Source organism: Salmo salar, chromosome 02 (assembly GCF_965601325.2).
Source record: "Salmo salar chromosome 02, fSalSal1, whole genome shotgun sequence".
Classification (NCBI taxonomy): domain Eukaryota; kingdom Metazoa; phylum Chordata; class Actinopteri; order Salmoniformes; family Salmonidae; genus Salmo; species Salmo salar.
Window position 1 is genome coordinate 32,882,942 of NC_138292.1, and position 20,537 is coordinate 32,903,478.

Genomic DNA, 20,537 nt, shown 5'->3' on the forward strand with positions numbered 1-20,537 from the left:
GTAGGCTAGTTGAGAACAAGTTCTCATTTACAACTGCGACCTGGCCAAGATAAAGAAAAGCAGTGCGACACAAACAACAGAGTTACACATGGAGTAAACAAACATGGTCAAGAATACAATAGAAAAAGTCTATATACAGTGTGTGCAAATAAGGTAGGATAAGGGAGGTAAGGCAATAAATAGGCCATAGTGGCAAAATAATTACAATATAGCAATTAAACACGAGTGATAGATGTGCAGAAGATGAATGTGCAAGTAGAGATACTGGGGTGCAAAGGAGCAAAATAAATCAAATAAATAACAGTATAGGGATGAGGTAGTTGGATGGGCTATTTACAGATGGGCTATGTGCAGTGATCTGTGAGCTGCTCTGACAGCTGGTGCTTAAAGCTAGTGAGGGAGATATGCGTCTCCAGCTTCAGTGATTTTTATTTTTTTTTATTTATTTTTTTTGGGGGGGAGGGGATTTCGTTCCAGTCATTGGCAGCAGAGAACTGGAAGGAAAGGCAGCCAAAGGGGGAACTGGCTTTGGGGGTGACCAGTGAAATATACCTGCTGGAGCATGTGCCACGGGCGGGTCCTGCTATGGTGACCAGTGAGCTGAGATAAGGCGGGGCTTTACCTAGCAAAGACTTGTAGATGACCTAGATCCAGTGGGTTTGGCGACGAATATGACGTGAGGGCCAGCCAACGAGAGCATACAGGTCGCAGTGGTTGGTAGTATATGGGGCTTTGGTGACAAAACGGATGGCACTGTGATAGACTACATCCTATTTGCTGAGTAGAGTGTTGGAGGCTATTTTGTAAATGACGTTGCCAAAGTCAAGGATCGGTAGGATAGTCAGTTTTACCAGGGTATGTTTGGCAGCATGAGTGAAGGATGCTTTGTTGCGAAATAGGAAGCCGATTCTAGATTTAATTTTGGCTTGAAGATGCTTAATGTGAGTCTGGAAGGAGAGTTGACAGTCTAACCAGACATCTAGGTATTCTAAGTCAGAACCGTCCAGTGTAGTGATGCTGGACAGGCGGGGAGGTGCTGGCAGCGATCGGTTGAAGAGCATGCATTTAGTTTTACTTGCATTTAAGAGCAGTTGGAGGCCACGGAAGGAGAGTTGTATGGCATTGAAGCTCATCTGGAGGTTAGTTAAGTGTCCAAAGAAGGGCCAGAAGTATACAGAATGGTGTCGTCTGCGTAGAGGTGGATCAGAGAATCACCAGCAGCAAGAGCGACATCATTGATGTATACAGAGAAGAGAGTCGGCCTGAGAATTGACCCCTGTGTCACCCCCATAGAGACCCGAGGTCCGGACAACAGGCCCTCCGATTTGATACACTGAACTCTGTCTGAGAAGTAGTTGGTGAACCAGGCGAGGCAGTCATTTGATAAACCAAGGCTGTTGAGTTTGCCGATAAGAATGTGGTGATTGACAGAGTTGAAAGCCTTGGCCAGGTCGACGAATACAGCTGCACAGTATTGTTTCTTATCGATGACGGTTATGATACAGTTTAGGACCTTGAGCGTGGCTAAGGTGCAACCATGACCAGCTCGGAAACCAGATTACATAACGGAGAAGGTACGGTGGGATTCGAAATGGTCGGTGGTCTGTTTAACTTGGCTTTCGAAGACCTTAGAAAGGCAGGGTAGGATAGATATAGGTCTGTAGCAGTTTGGGTCTAGTGTCTCCCCCTTTGAAGAGGGGGATGACCATGGCAGCTTTCCAATCTTTGGGAATCTCAGACGATACGAAAGAGAGGTTGAACAAGCTAGTAATAGGGGTTGCAACAATTTCGGCAGATAATTTTAGAAAGCGAGGGTCCAGATTGCCTAGCCCGGCTGATTTGCAGGGGTCCAGATTTTGCAGCTCTTTCAGAACATCAGCTATCTGGATTTGGGTGAACGAGAAATGGGGGAGACTTGGGCAAGTTGCTGTGGGGGGTGCAAGGCTGTTGACCGGGGTAGGGGTAGCCAGGTGGAAAGCATGGCCAGCTGTAGAAAAATGCTTATTGAACTTCTCAATTATTGTGGATTTATCAGTGGTGACAGTGTTTCCTAGCCTCAGTGCAGTGGGCAGCTGGGAGGCGTTGCTCTTATTCTCCATGGACTTCAGTGTCCCAGAACTTTTTGGAGTTTGTGCTACAGGATGCACATTTCTGTTAGGCAGTTTGAAAAAGCTAGCCTTTGCTTTCCTGTGTATATTGGTTCCTAACTTCCCTGAAAAGTTGCATATCGCGGGGCTATTCGATGCTAATGCTGGTCAAGGGCAGTCAGGTCTGGACAGAACCAAGGGCTATATCGGTTCCTGGTTCAAACAGTTTTGAATGGGGCATGCTTATTTAAGATTGTGAGGAAAGCACTTTTAAAGAATAACCAGGCATCCTCTACTGACGGGATGAGGTCAATATCCTGTCTCCTAGAGATGAACGTACTTTGGTGCGAAAAGTGCAAATCAATCCCAGAACCACAGCAAAGGACCTTGTGAAGATGCTGGAGGAAACCGGTACAAAAGTATCTATATCCACAGTAAAACGAGTCCTATATTTACATAACCTGAAAGGCCGCTCAGCAAGGAAGAAGCCACTGCTCCAAAACCGCCATAAAAAAGCCAGACTACGGTTTACAACGGCACATGGGGACAAAGATCGTACTTTTTGGAGAAATGTCCTCTGGTCTGATGAAACAAAAATGGAACTGTTTGGCCATAATGACCATTGTTATGTTTGGAGGAAAAAGGGAGATGCTTGCAAGCCGAAGAACACCATCCCTACCATGAAGACGGGGGTGGCAGCCTCATGTTGTGTGGGGGTGCTTTGCTGCAGGAGGGACTGGTGCACTTCACAAAATAGATGGCATCATGAGTAAAGGAAATTATGTGGATATATTGAAGCAACATCTCTAGACATCAGTCAGGAAGTTAAAGCTTGGTCGCAAATGGGTCTTCCAAATGGGCAATGACCCCAAGCATACTTCCAAAGTTGTGGCAAAATGGCTTAAGGACAACAAAGTCAAGGTATTGGAGTGGCCGTCACAAAGCCCTGACCTCAGTCCTATAGAATATTTGTGGGCAGAACTGAAAAAGCGTTTGCGATGAAAGAGACCTACAAACCTGACTCAGTTACACCAGCTCTGTCAGGAGGAATGGGCCAAAATTCACCCAATTTATTGTGGGAAGCTTGTGGAAGGCTACCCAAAACGTTTGACCCAAGTTAAACAATTTAAAGGCAATGCTACCAAATACTAATTGAGTGTATGTAAACTTCTGACCCACTGGGAATGTGATGAAAGTAATAAAAGCTGAAATCAATCATTCTCTCTATTATTCTGACATTTCACATTCTTAAAATAAGGTGGTGATCCTAACTGACCTAAGACAGGGAATTTTTACTTGGATTAAATGTCAGGAATTGTGACAATTGTGCGTTGCTTTGCCTTCTCACATTTTATGCACCCAGCTAAGGCCTTGGATGGATCATGTTACACTGAGATGGGCACAGGGGTATATGTACAGTCATTTTCAGTGTGGTGGCAAATTAGTTGAACAGAAGAAGAGGATGTGGTTGCTTGTGGAGGGAGATCAGTGTGGGTGGTGGGTAGAACAGCTGCAGTGATGCTGAATGAAGTAGCCTACTATCCCCATTTACAATTTGTATTCATCAATTAAATAAATGATACTACAGCACATTCAATTACATTATTATTGTAGGCTATAGACTACTCCTGTATCTACCTTGTACAATAACGTAATCACTGAATGAAATGACGTACCCGTCCACATTTACAATTTAATTTATCAATTAGATGAATAATACTAGCACATAGTTACATTGTTGTAGAATAGGCTACTACTGTAGCCACACTATATTAGGATACCGTTGTGATATTGTCAGGCATGAATTTAGGTCTCCCATTGAAGTTGCATGTTGTACCTAGTTTCCCTTCAGTGAAAAGTAGTTATTTTATTTACAATTGAATTAATCCATTAAATAAATAATACTAGCACATCAAATGACGTTATTGTACACTAGCCTACTCCGCTATCGATACAGTAAATAATATTACCTACGTGCTTTCAACAATACGTTATCAACAAAAAATAATTTTCAAATAAACCACATTTGCCTTAACACAGTAGACCTAAATATTTCCTAACAATATCACAACTTAAATATAGCCTACTTACTTCTCAGTTGGATCAAGGACATCTTGGTATTTATTTTAATCATCTCTAATAAAGAAACTACCTGGGACAGACACTTGAAAATGACTTCTGCCACTTTAAAAAAAAAAAAAAATGTAATAAAAAATTAAATACAAACAATTATGTCTGTTGCCGCCTAGCTCTCAAATAGCGTGCCAGTCTCTCACTCTATGAACGGTCACTGCAATCCGGATTCCTTGGGACGTCCTTATCCTGAACTAACACTAAACTTAACCAATTTACATTTATAGTTGATAGGTGTGGACATTCCAAGGAGCCCGAATAGCACCTATGAACTCCTCTGAAAGCCGTGGACACAACTCTTATTGGTTGTTTGATGTGGAACTGGTAACAACACAGTCTGTGATTTGGCTAACAACATTTAGATCTGTATACAGCGAGATAAGATAACATAACATGCCATGTGCTGTTGAGGGAAAGCAAGATCATCTATAGATTGGGCTTTTTTTCTAGGCCATTAGCGATAACAGGAAATACACAAGCCATAGGCTACGCTATAGCTCAAGGAGGCTACGTCGGAATGTCTGCTTGCACAGGAAAAATGGTACGTTTCTAACATTTATGGTTGAGATTTAATTAATATAAACTATGCACATTATGACTTTCATTAACACTTAACGCTGGAGTCACACAAACGTTAGTAAGGCGTTGGTGTCATGTGGTACGGTTCCCTAGGCTTATCTTTGTCCCTTATCACCCCCCATACATAGCATTCTGTTATGTGAACGATGGGCTGAGCCTTGGATATAGCAGCCAGTATTGCTCCAAATGCGCATCACTCATTAGCTTACAGTAGTGATCCAACCCCCCCATCGGCTCTACCTATTTTAGATTCAAAACGTCAAATTTCACTGAAAGGTGACTAGTTTGCATCCCTGCAACCCTCTCTCTCTCCCCACCCGCAAAATTTCTGTCGCATCTTGCGCCGTAGGCTACACTTTTCAGTCCATCACGCACGTAAACAACTAGCTTGCCTGCTCTATCCGCACTGATTGGTGAAGTAATTTAATTAGCGAAATGTAAAAAAAGGAACTGGATCAAGAGCCTTTGTCTAGTTTTTTTCGTTAGGTAAACTGTGAGTAGAATTTGAGTTAGTTGTATAACTTTGAGCTGGGATGTCTGTCCTGCGAAGAGTTTAGGTCAAATATTTGCACTGCGGTCGTTAGCATTCTCTATGGGATTTTACATGTACTTGTTAGCATTGCTAACCTTCGGATTGCAGTGGGGTTTGAAAATGGCGCCCCTTGTGTTCAGTGCTGGTATTACTGAATATCCCAGGGTGGCACAAGGTTGGTATGACAATCTGGATACCTCCCAAGCATACTGCCAGGGTCCAGGTCTGACAGAATCTGTGCAGAAGATCTTGGTGCTGCTGTAAGCTCTCCTTGGTTGGGGACAAAAGCACCAGATCATCAGCAAATGATAGACATTTGACTTCAGATTCTAGTAGAGTGAGGCTGGGTGCTGCAGACTGTTATAGTGCCCTTGCCAATTCGTTCGATGTGTACAAAACATTTAGAACACCTGCCTAATATTGAGTTGCAATTTGTCGGGCCATGGACTGTACAAGGTGTCAAGCGTTCCACAGGCCCATGTTGACACCAATGCTTCTCACAGTTGTCAAGTTGGCTGGATGTCCTTTGGGTGGTGGACCATTCTTGATACACACAGGAAACTGTTGAGTATGAAAAATCCAGCAGCGCTTGACACAAACCAGTGCCCCTGGCATCTATTGCCATACCTCATTCAAAGGAACTTAAATATTTTGTCTTGCCCATGAACCCCCTGAATGGCACACATACACAATCCATGACTGAATTGTCTAGAGGCTTAAAAGTAATTTTTGTACCTTTCTCCTGACATTTATCTATACTAATTGAAGTGGATTTAATTTGTGACATCAATAAGGGATCATAGCTTTCACCTGGGTTCACTTGGTCAGTCTGACCTGGAAAGAGCATAATGGTTTGTACACTCAGTGTATGTTGGAGAGTGGGGCTAAAGCTGCATCCCTGTCATACCCCACAGCCCTGAGGAAAGAAATCTGTCTTTTTTGCCAATTTTAACCGCACACTTGTTTGTGTACAGTCGTGGCCAAAAGTTTTGAGAATGACACACATATTCATTTTCACAGTCTGCTGCCTCAGTTTGTATGATGGCAATTTGCATATACTCCAGAATGTTATGAAGAGTGATCAGATGAATTGCAATTAATTGCAAAGTTCCTCTTTGCCATGCAAATGAACTGAATCCCCCAAAAACATTTCCACTGTATTTCAGCCCTGCCACAAAAGGACCAGTTGACATGTCAGTGATTCTCTCATTAACACAGGTGTGAGTGTTGATAAGGACAAGGCTGGAGATCACTCTGTCATGCTGATTGAGGTCGAATAACAGACTGGAAGCTTCAAAAGGAGGGTGGTGCTTGGAATCATTGTTCTTCCTCTGTCAACCATGGTTACCTGCAAGGAAACACGTGCCGTCATCATTGCTTTGCACAAAAAGGGCTTCACGGGCAAGGATATTGCTTCCAGTAAGATTACACCTAAATCAACCATTTATTGGATCATCAAGAACTTCAAGGAGAGCTGTTCAATTGTTGTGAAGAAGGCTTCAGGGCGCCCAAGAAAGTCCAAGCGCCAAGACCGTCTCCTAAAGTTGATTCAGGTGCGGGATCGGGGCACCACCAGAGCTTGCTCAGTAATGGCAGCAGGCAGGTGAGTGCGCATCTGCATGCACAGTGAGGCAAAGACTTTTGGAGGATGGCCTGGTGTCAAGAAGGGCAGCAAAGAAGCCACTTCTCTCCAGGAAAAACATCAGGGACAGACTGATATTCTGCAAAAGGTACAGGGATTGGACTGCTGAGGACTGGGGTAAAGTCATTTTCTCTGAATCCCCTTTCCGATTTTGGGGCATCTGGAAAAAAGCTTGTCCGAAGAAGACAAGATGAGCGCTACCATCAGTCCTGTGTCATGCCAACAGTAAAGCATCCTGAGACCATTCATGTGTGGGGTTGCTTCTCAGCCAAGGGAGTGGGCCCACTCACAATTCTGCCTAAGAACACCTCCATGAATAAAGAGTGGTACCAACACATCCTCCGAGAGCAACTTCTCCCAACCATCCAGGAACAGTTTGGTGATGAACAATGCCTTTCCCAGCATGATGGAGCACCTTGCCATAAGGCAATAAGTGGCTCGGGGAACAAAACCATCAATATTTTGGGTCCATGGCCAGGAAACACCCCAGACCTTAATCCCATTGAGAACTTGTGGTCAATCCTCAAGAGGCGGGTGGACAAACAACAACCCACAAATTCTGACAAACTCCAAGCATTGATTATGCAAGAATGGGCTGCCATCAGTCAGGATGTGGCCCAGAAGTTAATTGACAGCATGCAAGGGCGGATTGCAGAGGTCTTGAAAAAGAAGGGTCAACACTGCAAATATTGACTCTTTGCATCAACTTCATGTAATTGTCAATAAAAGCCTTTGACACTTATGAAATGCTTGTAATTATACTTCACTATTCCATAGTAACATCTGACAAAAATATCTAAAGACACTGAAGCAGCAAACTTTGTGGAAATTAATATTTGTGTCATTCACAACTTTTGGCCACGACTGTACATGGATTTTATGTTGTATTTTTTTTTAACACCGCTTTCTATCAATTTATATAGCAGACCCTCATGACAAATTGAGTTGAAAGCTTTTTGGAAATCAACAAAGCATGATAATACTTTGCTTTTGTTTTGTTTGTTTGTCAATTAGGATGTGTAGGGTGAATATCTGGTCTGTCGTATGGTGACTTTGTAAAAAGCCAATTTAGATATTTGCTCAGGATGTTGTTTTCACTGAGGAAATGTAGGAGTCTGCTGTTAATGACAATGCGGAGGATTATTTCTGACTGCAACATCAGATGACACACAAACCCACACACACTGTCTTAACTGGGTTATCAGCCTCTGTGTCTGGGCATGTAACACTCTTATTTCTGCCTTAAAAGGGAAATGTTTCTCTGTTATCACTGTGGAAAAAGAATAATATTACTGCTCTAACACAGGAATGTCTAGTGGTATATTTAGTATCGCCGCACTATTTCTGTACACACACACACACACACATATATACACACACACACCAGAACTCATCAGACGAGGTTACCGTACATTTCTCCAGTGTTCGCTTTCTTACACCAAATATTTTACACAGAACATGGCACATTTATACCTCAGACAGCCCTTCTCACTACCAGCACCCCCTCCTTCCTCAGCTCCACCCTTCCTCCTCACCTCTTCTCCACCCCTTCGGCCTCTCCTCACTTGCACCCCTTGTCCTCACCTGCACCCCATCGCCTTCCCTCACCCCTTCCCTCCTCCTCACCTCCACCCTTGCCCTTCCTCTATCTCTCTCCCAATGTCCCTTCTCAGTACCCCCTTTCTCTCCCCCTTCTCTCCCTCCATCGGACACAAGTTTTATCATTGCTTTAAAACGGGGCCAATTTTTTTTTTTAAAATTTTTTTTTAGGTTTTCTGAAGAATTGGAGATATGTCTCATTGCTGTGCTTAGATTATAAGATCATGTTGAAATGTCTGACAAAAGTAACTCTTTCCTCTCTTTCTCTCCCTCGCTCCCTCTCCAGTGTGAGTCTGATGAAGAGTAAGTTGGATCCAGAGGGCTTGGGGATCGTGCTGCTGGCTCCGTTCCTCCTGGAGTTCTTCCCTGATCAGGTAACTGAAGAGGAGCTAAGATACTTCAAAGCTGCAGCAATATCCATAAAACAAACTGCGAAGACCGATAAACAAGAAATATCTTTGGTGTATGCATGTACGTACATGAGCGCTTCCGTTTTGTTAGTGCTTTGTGGCTGACGATGGATATGAATTTGTTGAATCAAATCTTTTACAGCAATACAATGGTGACCGAAATGTTTAAATATATATTTACACAAACCCCTGCTCAGACAGGGTCTCAGTGGCAGGGAACCATTTCTGAAGAGTGGGAGAGCGAGAGGCAAAGAGAAAGAGGTGGGGAAAGGGAGGTGGGCGAGCGAGGTGGGGACAAAGAGAGAGGAGCGGGAAGTGTGTTAAAGTGATCAGGGCTTCGGGGACTCACCAGAGGAATGGCCCTCGGCCACAAAGAAATTATACTGCCATTAGCCAACTGGAGACACACACACACACACAGACTGAGGTTATGGTTTCACATAAACACACTCACACAGTCTATTAGCATTCTGGAACGTCCCAACAAAGTGTTTTGGCCTGTGTCGTTATTGACTGGTTTCTAATATAGGCTGTTCTGTGGGATTGGGGTTAGGGTTTCACATGCGTACGCATTCGCACACACACACATATGTGGGTTATGGGTTTCAGGCTAAAGTATGCTGAATTGTCTGGGTTAGAGAATGTTCTCTAGTCAAACTGTGGGTTCCGATATACACATCTTCCAGAGCAGAGTTATCGACACACACACACACACACACACACACACACACACACACACACACACACACACACACACACCCCAGAGATGACCCCATGATTGTTAACTGGTTTATACACTGCTCAAAAAAATAAAGGGAACACTTAAACGACACAATGTAACTCCAAGTCAATCACACTTCTGTGAAATCAAACTGTCTACTTAGGAAGCAACACTGATTGACAATAAATTTCACATGCTGTTGTGCAAATGGAATAGACAACAGGTGGAAATTATAGGCAATTAGCAAGACACCCCCAATAAAGGAGTGGTTCTGCAGGTGGGGACCACAGACCACTTCTCAGTTCCTATGCTTCCTGGCTGATGTTTTGGTCACTTTTGAATGCTGGCGGTGCTTTCACTCTAGTGGTAGCATGAGACGGAGTCTACAACCCACACAAGTGGCTCAGGTAGTGCAGCTCATCCAGGATGGCACATCAATGCGAGCTGTGGCAAGAAGGTTTGCTGTGTCTGTCAGCGTAGTGTCCAGAGCATGGAGGCGCTACCAGGAGACAGGCCAGTACATCAGGAGATGTGGAGGAGGCCGTAGGAGGGCAACAACCCAGCAGCAGGACCGCTACCTCCGCATTTGTGCAAGGAGGAGCAGGAGAAGCACTGCCAGAGCCCTGCAAAATGACCTCCAGCAGGCCACAAATGTGCATGTGTCTGCTCAAACGGTCAGAAACAGACTCCATGAGGGTGGTATGAGGGCCCGACGTCCACAGATGGGGGTTGTGCTTACAGCCCAACACCGTGCAGGACGTTTGGCATTTGCCAGAGAACACCAAGATAGGCAAATTCGCCACTGGTGCCCTGTGCTCTTCACAGATGAAAGCAGGTTCACACTGAGCACGTGACAGACGTGACAGTCTGGAGACGCCGTAGAGAACGTTCTGCTGCCTGCAACATCCTCCAGCATGACCGGTTTGGCGGTGGGTCGGTCATGGTGTGGGGTGGCATTTCTTTGGGGGGCCGCACAGCCCTCCATGTGCTCGCCAGAGGTAGCCTGACTGCCATTAGGTACCGAGATGAGATCCTCAGACCCCTTGTGAGACCATATACTGGTGCGGCTGGCCCTGGGTTCCTCCTAATGCAAGACAATGCTAGACCTCATGTGGCTGGAGTGTGTCAGCAGTTCCTGCAAGAGGAAGGCATTGATGCTATGGACTGGCCCGCCCGTTCCCCAGACCTGAATCCAATTGAGCACATCTGGGACATCATGTCTCGCTCCATCCACCAACGCCACGTTGCACCACAGACTGTCCAGGAGTTGGCGGATGCTTTAGTCCAGGTCTGGGAGGAGATCCCTCAGGAGACCATCTGCCACCTCATCAGGAGCATGCCCAGGCATTGTAGGGAGGTCATACAGGCACGTGGAGGCCACACACACTACTGAGCCTCATTTTGACTTGTTTTAAGGACATTACATCAAAGTTGGATCAGCCTGTAGTGTGGTTTTCCACTTTCATTTTGAGTGTGACTCCAAATCCAGACCTCCATGGGTTGATAAATTGGATTTCCATTGATTATTTTTGTGATTTTGTTGTCAGCACATTCAACTATGTAAAGAAAAAAGTATTTAATAAGATTATTTATTTCATTCAGATCTAGGATGTGTTGTTTAAGTGTTCCCTTTATTTTTTTGAGCAGTATATATTGTGTTTACAGGATACTGGAATCCCAGATTCCTTCCCTGTCTACCACTACAATGGCCTGAAACAGTCCAACCACAACGAGAGGGTAAGATATATACACACACACACACCTAAAACAGCCTGACACTGTCACACCACTATGAGAATGTAAGGTGTGTGCATACTGACTGACTGTGTGTTTCTCTTTGTCAGGTGGAGTATGCGCAGGGTACAGCCCTGGTCCTGGGCTTTGAGGACCCCATGGTGAGGACAGATGACACTCCAGTGAAGCGCTGCCTCCAGACCAAGTGGCCCTACATAGAACTGCTATGGAATACTGAACGCTCCCCTTCACTTAACTAACTCACTGCTAGGGTGGTAGAGGACTGACTGATCTCTACAGCAAAGAAGGCCACAAAGACTGAGACACACAGTACATGTACACTGCTGCACACACACGGGAATTTGCTCACTGTCCTGGGCAGGAGAAAAACACACAGAACATATACGCCACTACACACACTTGACATAGACACTTGTTTACTGTTAATGCTGTTGTGTTTTACATGACTGTAAAATAAGTCACAGGATGTTTTTGGTTTGTTGTAAAAAGCTGAAATACTTATTGTCACTCTATAGATGACTCTGTTTTATACTCTGGGATATATTCACCTAATAAGAACTACATATAAAGGAGACAGCTGACCTCGTTGGATGTAAACCTGTAACTGACTGACTGGAACTATGCTTCTGTACCACCCAGCTGTCTGACTGTTAAAGAGAAACAACCAAAGCTTTTCGCGAAACACACACACACACGCTCCTATTCTAACTACCGCTGAGTTAGTTTGACCTCTTAGTACTGAGGCAGGGTATCCCTGACCCAGATAAGGTTTACTGCATTCTCTCCATTGAAATAGTCCAGGAGCAGCCTAAATCTGGGGCTGGGAAACTAGCCTCAAGGGTTTTCACAGGAGATTAGAGTAAAAGGGTAACGCACACACATACATACACCCTGGTGTTTACAGCATAAAGGGACCAATCACAGCAGCGGTATGAGGAAATTCCTCCTGTTTAGTGGTTTGACCTGGGACTAGAATCTTTGGCTGGTTTTACACTTTGAGTGACTTCTCTTTTCATACCAACACAGGAAGTGATATGGTATTCATGTATTTATTGCCCCCCCCCCCCCCCCCCCAAACTAATAAACCCTTTTTTCTTCACTTGTGTGTGGGCTTGTTCGATGTTGCAGGTGACTGCCAAATGACTAATCTACACATCACCTTGCATCATAGTCTCACCTAACCATCTGTCTACTTGCATCATAAGTAACTACTCATTATTGTTTGTAGATCAGTCAGTCACAGTTTACCCACAATTCATCATTTATTTGAACAGAATGCTCTCGAACATGGCCTGTATGTATGTGCTTGCATGTGTGTCAGTCTGTGTGGTGTATGTGTGTTATTGGAAAGGGGATATCTGTGTGTTTGTTGGATGAGACTGGGAGATAGAGGAGAGAAAAATTACGGATGGTTGAACTATTGAGCGCACACTGAAACTGATACAAATTAGAATGCTTTTACCTGGTGAGGGACCATCATAACACAGGCACACCAAAAAGAGGAGCACTACTCTTGTTCTAGTCCTCTCTGTGTGTGTACACGCACACACGTGTATCCTCGCCAGGTGAAGTTTGTAAAAACTGATATCTTGTTGAATATCTGAAGTCTCTCTCTTTTCATTCTGTTCATCTTGGATTTACACGAAAGCAGTTGAGAAAGAACAGTCCACCTCTCTATCAACATTGTTCAAAAGGGCAATTTTAAGAGTGCTGTTCACGTGTGTGTGTGTACACTGGGTTAAACTGTCCTTCACCTCTGAATGCCTGCACACAGCAAGAAGAAACATGCTTCACACAGCATATGTGCTCTATGAGAATGGCGGGTACACAGGCACGGTACATTTTATGTTTGTGTCTGTCTGTTGTTGGTCACCATATGCATGTGTGAGACCATATGCTCGTCTGTAATGTAATGAGCCACTATGGTTCCATCTGTCTCTGGAGTTCAACACTGACATTAACTCAGGAAAAAAAAAGAAACATCCCTTTTTCAGGTCCCTGTATTTCAAAGATAATTTGCAAAAATCCAAATCACTTCACAGATCTTCATTGTAAAGGGTTTAAACACTGTTTCCCATGCTTGTTCAATTAACCATAATTAACCTGTGGATTAAGGTCACAGTTATGAAAACGTAGGACACTAAAGAGGCCTTTCTACTGACTCTGAAAAACACCAAAAGAAAGATGCCCAGGGTCCCTGCTCATCTGCGTAAACGTGACTTAGGCATGCTGCCAGGAGGCATGAGGACTGCAGATGTGGCCAGGGCAATAAATTGCAATGTCCGTACTGTGAGACACCTAAGACAGAGCTACAGGGAGACAGGACGGACAGCTGATCGGCCTCGCAGTGGCAGACCACGTGTAAGAAGACCTGCACAGGATCGGTACATCCGAACATCACACCTGCGGGACAGGTACAGGATGACAACTGCCCGAGTTACACCAGGAACGCACAATCCCACCATCAGTGCTCAGACTGTCCGCAATAGGCTGAGAGAGGCTGGACTGAGGGCTTGTAGGCCTGTTGTAAGGCAGGTCCTCACCAGACATCACCAGCAACAACGTCGCCTATGGGCACAAGCCCACCGTCGCTGGACCAGACAGGACTGGCAAAAAGTGCTCTTCACTGACGAGTCGTGGTTTTGTCTCACCAGGGGTGATGGTCGGATTCGTGTTTATTGTCAAAGGAATGAGCGTTATACAGAGGCCTGTACTCTTGAGCGGGATCGATTTGGAGGTGGAGGGTCCGTCATGGTCTTGGGCGGTGTGTCACAGCATCATCGGACTGAGCTTGTTGTCATTGCAGGCAATCTCAACGCTGTGTGTTACAGGGAAGACATCCTCCTCCCTCATGTGGTACCCTTCCTGCAGGCTCATCCTGACATGACCCTCCAGCATGACAATGCCACCAGCCACACTGCGTGATTTCCTGCAAGACAGGAATGTCAGTGTTCTGCCATGGCCAGCGAAGAGCCCGGATCTCAATCCCATTGAGCACCTCTGGGACCTGTTATTTCTGAGGGTGAGGGCTAGAGCCATTCCCCCCAGGAATGTCTGGGAACTTGCAGGTGCCTTGGTGGAAGAGTGGGGTAACATCTCACAGCAAGAACTGGCAAATCTGGTCAGTCAATGAGGAGGTGATGCACTGCAGTACTTAATGCAGCTGCTGGCCACACCAGATACTGACTGTTACTTTTGATTTCCCCCCCCCCCCCCCCCCCCCATTGTTCAGGGACACATTATGACATTTCTGTTAGTCACATGTCTGTGGAACTTGTTCAGTTTATGTCTCAGTTGTTGAATCTTGTTATGTTCACACAAATATTTACACATGTTAAGTTTGCTGAAAATAAACGCAGTTGACAGTGAGAGGACATTTCTTTTTTTCTGAGTTGACATTAGAAGGGAGGGAGGGAAGGGGTAGATTGAGACGGAGAGAGAGGTACGGACAGCAAGAGGAGTGCAGAGAGACGTAAGGAAAGAGATTGAGAACAGCAGAGGGAAAGAGAGGGAGGGGTAAAGGAGGAAGAGGGCATGCGAGGGGGAGGGGTTAAGGAGAGTTGGGGAAACTTGTCTGAATTCTCCATCTGGTAGGTCAAGGTTGTTCACTGTGACTCCCTCTCATCACCATGCAGCCTCAGATTCTATAACACACACACTCAGACACACACAACATACACAACCCCACCTGGTTCATATCACTTGTCTGAAAATATAAAGAAGTGGTTTACAGTAACATCCTAACTCTACACACGCACACAGTAACATAGAAACACATACGTTTCATTTTGGTCCATAGCTAAATAAATTGTTACTAAGGTCATTACAGATCACAGATGTTTGGACAATGTGGTCCACATAAGTCATGTTTCTCCAACACAAATGGACATAAAGCTCCTCCTAAACATGTTCCTCATAACAGCTGAGAAAGAGCAGTACTCCCCAGCACACAGTCAGTTTTACAGCTCACTATGACTATATGAGACTTTCTGTCTTTTGATAACAAACATTCTAAAGTTCAGATTTAATTAAAACTCTCCTGATGCTGATTAGGAGCAGACTGAGTTAATGCAGGAACACACACACATGACACACACACACACACTGGAGGAGTGATGTGGGCATAGTGGAATTTTCTGCTTTGATAAGATTACACTGTATATCTACAGGATGTAGGCTATGCAGGCAAGATGTCTAAAAAACGCACACCCACAAGTTGTGTCTGGATCAGAATAGGCTACGAGTTTATTTATAGCTTAACTTTTGGGAGAGGACTCGCGGGCGACAGGGGGATTGGTAACGCGTGCGTTGAAAACCCATCTCACACACACACACACACACACATAGGCCTATACACAAACACATTTAGACACACACATACAACGTGATAGGCCTAACCCGTCTTTAGTTTTAGTGCTCAGGCTGGCGTGTTTAACTTTAGATCTTAGTAATAATTACGCGAGATAATTACCGGTGATTATTCTTTAATGGAAGGAAACACACCTCATTAAACCGGCGCGGTCAGAATAAACGGTTTAATAATAAAACACCGCGAAACCCGAGATCTGTAATATCAGACATATCAGTATCACCACACTGACTGAAGGCATGTCATATTATATGGCCATTGTGCGTGCGTGTGAGCGAGAAAGAGAGAGATAATTAATACATCCACTTTATAATATTTATTGCTTCACGATCAAAACCTACGAAATTAGAAAATCGCTTTTTTTCCCCATAAAACGATAGCTTGATGACGCAGCCCCTTGGCGCGCGTTCTGATGTGGTCTGGATGCGGTCTTGAAGGGGGCGCCGGGGTCGAAGTGTTGCGCAACCGGGGCGCGCACTGAATACAAGCGCGCCGCCGCAGCGACAGGAGAGTCTGGCTACAGGCTGCAGAGTGTGTGTGAGTGAGAGCATCAATAGTTCTGACCCGGAGGAGAGTGTGTGTGTAGCTTGTGTGGGAGACAGAAGGGAGAGCGGAACGCACGGCCACAACTTGGGATAACTCACCTTGCAGGACAGAAACATCTCTCTCGCTCCATCTCTTCTATCATCTATCTATCTCTCCTTGCAAACGGATTCAAGCGGTGTGATAGACTACTGGTCTGGCTGTGGGGAAGGTGTTAATGTGTGCCCATAGCATGTGCGCGTTCGGTGGGATGTTGTGTCGCGTGGTGTCGGTGCTGTGGCTGGTCCTTTCGGTGGTCTCAGGGTTCAACCTGCATGCGGAGCGCCCGGCGGTGTATGGAGGACCAGAGGGGAGCTACTTTGGTTACTCCGTGGACTTCTACCGACCGACCCCCGAAAGCAGCACGTGAGTGACAACAGTCCGAGACCACAACTATCACTTTAAAACATTGCATTTTTTATATTGTAAATTTCAATTTCGAACAGCCTACAAAAGTCTGCGGGTTCATGTTGGGTTAATATGAATTAAGTCTGGATTCCCAGAAAAAAACATGCTGAACAGAGAGATGGGTTCAATCTCCTAATAAAATAGTAGAATAGAAATATCATTATTTCAACAGGAAATTCGTCTTGCAAGTGAACACAAATACAGTTACAAATGTCACAGAATAGTAGACTACGTTGGGACAGTTTTCCAAGCACACCAATATTTCATAGTGCTGGTAGCCTACTGTACTTGTGCTTTCTGTGCTGACTCTGTGATGAGCGCTGGGATTTGTAAAGGAACTGAGGACTGTTTTATTACCAAGATGCTCCTATCATGTTTCATGTTTCAGCTCCTTAGTTTTACACACTGGATAAGAGCTTCCGCTAAATGACAAAAATATTCATGTGTCTTGCCCAATGAATGTGTGTAATTATCTGTCTCTCTAGCAGTGTGTGTGTCTCTGTGTGTTAAATACCATTTATTTCTCTTAGGTTGTGTGTGTGAACATTCGGTTAGTGGCATTATATCTCAGTCATGACTGTGTCCCTGCAGGTTGAGTGTGTTGGTGGGAGCGCCCAAGGCCAACACGTCCCAGCCAGGCATCATAGAGGGAGGAGCAGTCTACTACTGTCCCTATCCCCCAAACCCTGACCCCACCAAGCAGCGCTACAGCTGTACACAGATACCCTTCGACAACGCCAGTGAGTTACACCATGCTGTGTACCTGTGTGTGTGTGTGTGTGTGTGTGTGTGTGTGTGTGTGTGTGTGTGTGTGTGTGTGTGCGTGCGTGCGTGCGTGCGTGCGTGCGTGCGTGCGTGTGTGCGCGTGTGTGTGTGTGCTAGTTCTGCTCGCATAAAGTTCATGAGTGAGTATGAAGGGGTTAACTCCTGCCCATGTGGTTGGCTTCAGGTTTCAGGAGCACAGAAGAACCGTACGTGTGTGTGTGTGTTCCTGTTAGAAGTGTAATTTCACCCGATGCACTTCATCCGGACAAATAACAGAACACGAGAGCGCACTCACCACTAATGTGTGGAAGTGTGTGGATGTTCCGTGTGTTTGTGAGTGTGTGTGTGTGTGTGTGTGTGTGTGTGTGTGTGTGTGTGTGTGTGTGTGTGTGTGTGTGTGTGTGGTGTGTGTGTGTGTGTGTGTGTGTGTGTGTGTGCGTGCGTGCGTGTGTGTGATGATCCATATGGTCATTGTCAGCTGGAGTGTGTATGAAGAGGGCCATAGAAAAATAACTACTATTCATTTCTATGAGAAAGATATGTTGGTGGGTGGTGGCTGAATGCATCTGTCTGTCTGGTGTTCTGGAATTCTGGTACTGTCACCTCTGGTTCTTTACTGAAAAACGACTTCCTGTTGCACTAATCGGTCTATTCTGATAGGATGGGCAATCAATTTCATAGAGATTAATAACTCCTCTATTCTCGTTCTCCCTAAATCTCTGCCTCGCTTCCTCTCTCGCTCTCGCTCTCTCTCTCTCACTCCATCACTCACTCAATTATCCTGGGGGAGGGGTAAAGTGTGAGTGTGTATGAAGCGGTCAGGGGGCTAGGGGGGGTAAACTGTGAGCACATGGGAATTTAGTTTCCCTCTGAGACTGGAGGGGATACGAGGGAGGGGAGGTCTGCTTTTTATTAGATCTTCAAATTCATCCTTGTGTGTGTGTGTGTGTGTGTGTGTGTGTGTGTGTGTGTGTGTGTGTGTGTGTGTGTGTCTGTGTGTGTGTGTGTGTGTGTGTGTGTGTGTGTGTGTGTGTGTGTGTGTGTGTGTGTGTGTGTGTGTGTGTGTGTGTGTGTGTGTGTGCGTGTGTGTTCGTGTGTGTGTGTGTGTGATTGATGTGCAAGGATATGGTGGATATGGCTAGAGTTACTGTAGCCTCATTAATACAGGTACAAACCAGCGACATGAGAGACACACACACACACACCCACGCATATAATCTATCATCGCACGCACGCACGCACACACACACACACACACACACACAGACGGAGCCATACTGGGTAGGGCCTCAGTCAGGGAGAAAGACAGGGAGAGGAGAGGGAAGGAGAGAGAGATTGAAGGAATTAAGCAATAAGACTAGTAAGTCGCTCTGGATAAGAGCGTCTGCTAAATGACTTAAATGTAAATGTAAATGTAGAGAGTGTGCAATATGGCGATCAGTGGCATGGCTGTGGTGCGCCTGGCCTGGTACAGTCAAAGGGAAGAGACCAAGCCACTTACTGGGTTAGAGGTTAGGAACAGTGTGCAGGTGTGCATGAGGTCATTCTAATGACAAAACATGACACAAGACATATGGGGATAGTTCACTCAAATTTCATAATTAGTTCATCTCTTTCTTACCTTGTCGTCTAGAATGGGCCGGGAGAAACTGCAGTCTTCAGTGTGTGTGTGTGTAGGTTGCTGGTGTTTTATGAGGTGTAGAGACTCCGTCTCTCTAAACAGGCCCAGCTGGCCTTCAATAACACAGGAAAGGATCTGCACTGGAGCAGGCTAACACCCACTGACACACACACACACACACACACACACACCACACACACACACACACACACACACACACACACACACACACACACACACACACAGTCATACACATTTATAGCATGACAATGGACATTAAAGATCAAGGTGTATTTCTAGAAACTTCAATAGAAACATTTCAAAAAGTTAGTGTTACTTTAGTTAGCTTCCAAATCTGGGCCTTCCATGGTGTATAGACAGGCATGACCCATGTTGTACAGAGACTAGACCTATTAGGGCTGGGCCAGGTCGATTGATGCCATAATTAAACCCCCCCCCCCCCCCCCCCCCCCCCCCCCCTCCCTCCCTCCCTCCCTCCCTCCCTCCCTCCCCCCCCCTCCCTCCCTCCCCCTCCCTCCCTCCCTCCATCTCTCTCTATAGATAACAGGATGATTAAGGTTAATGGCACCAGGGAGCCTCTGGAGTTCAAGTCTCACCAGTGGTTTGGAGCCTCAGTTAGAACTCACAAAGGCAAAGTGGTGGTGAGGAATGATATTCTGTCTAACCCTAACCTGTCATACATGTAAACCATCAGTGCTATGGTTAACTAATACACTTTGAACCAGCCATATACATGTTGTGTGTGTGTGTGTGTGTGTGTGTGTGTGTGTGTGTGTGTGTGTGTGTGTGTGTGTGTGTGTGTGTGTGTGTGTGTGTGTGTGTGCGTTTGTGTGTCTAGGCCTGTGCTCCTCTCTACCACTGGCGTACAGTGAAGGTGAACGGTGAGAAGGACCCGGTAGGAACCTGCTATGTTGCCGTGCAGAACTTCAGCGCCTACGCAGAATACTCACCCTGTAGGACCAGTGAGTTCACACACACACACACACACACACACACACACACACACACACACACACACACACACACACACACACACACACACACACACACACACACACACACACACACACACACACACACACAAAACGTACAAACACATACACACGAACACACATACGCACTTGTGATGTTGGGGAAAAAATCTATGATGTTATATCGATACTTTGACTCCAAGTATCGATTTGTAAAATGTATTTATACATTTTTTGATGCTAGGTAGCGTTAGCTAATCGGCTGAACCTGCGCCAAAACTCAGGTATTTTTTATCCTATAGCTTGTTCACAATCTTCTTTTTAAATAGTGAGCCAACATGT

General features: G+C 45.3%; 2 protein-coding genes across 3 annotated transcripts in view; both read left to right on the plus strand.

The window, feature by feature from the left end:
* LOC106580009 (ubiquitin carboxyl-terminal hydrolase MINDY-3) overlaps nucleotides 1–12,557 on the plus strand; it is a 51,249-nt gene extending 38,692 nt beyond the window's left edge. The window contains exons 13-15 of the mRNA XM_014160548.3: nucleotides 8,859–8,946; nucleotides 11,369–11,440; nucleotides 11,548–12,557. Coding sequence (XP_014016023.3) covers nucleotides 8,859–8,946; nucleotides 11,369–11,440; nucleotides 11,548–11,697 — 310 coding nt within the window. The 3' untranslated portion in view covers nucleotides 11,698–12,557. The remainder of the gene's footprint in view (nucleotides 1–8,858; nucleotides 8,947–11,368; nucleotides 11,441–11,547) is intronic.
* Nucleotides 12,558–16,251: 3,694 nt separating this feature from the next.
* itga8 (integrin, alpha 8) overlaps nucleotides 16,252–20,537 on the plus strand; it is a 68,607-nt gene continuing 64,321 nt past the window's right edge. For both annotated transcript variants that reach the window (XR_014380661.1, XM_082962008.1), the window contains exons 1-4: nucleotides 16,252–16,775; nucleotides 17,409–17,557; nucleotides 19,765–19,865; nucleotides 20,063–20,186. Coding sequence is in view for 1 of the 2 variants with exons in the window: in XM_082962008.1 (XP_082818134.1) it covers nucleotides 16,588–16,775; nucleotides 17,409–17,557; nucleotides 19,765–19,865; nucleotides 20,063–20,186 (562 nt within the window). In the remaining variant the exon portion in view is untranslated. The remainder of the gene's footprint in view (nucleotides 16,776–17,408; nucleotides 17,558–19,764; nucleotides 19,866–20,062; nucleotides 20,187–20,537) is intronic.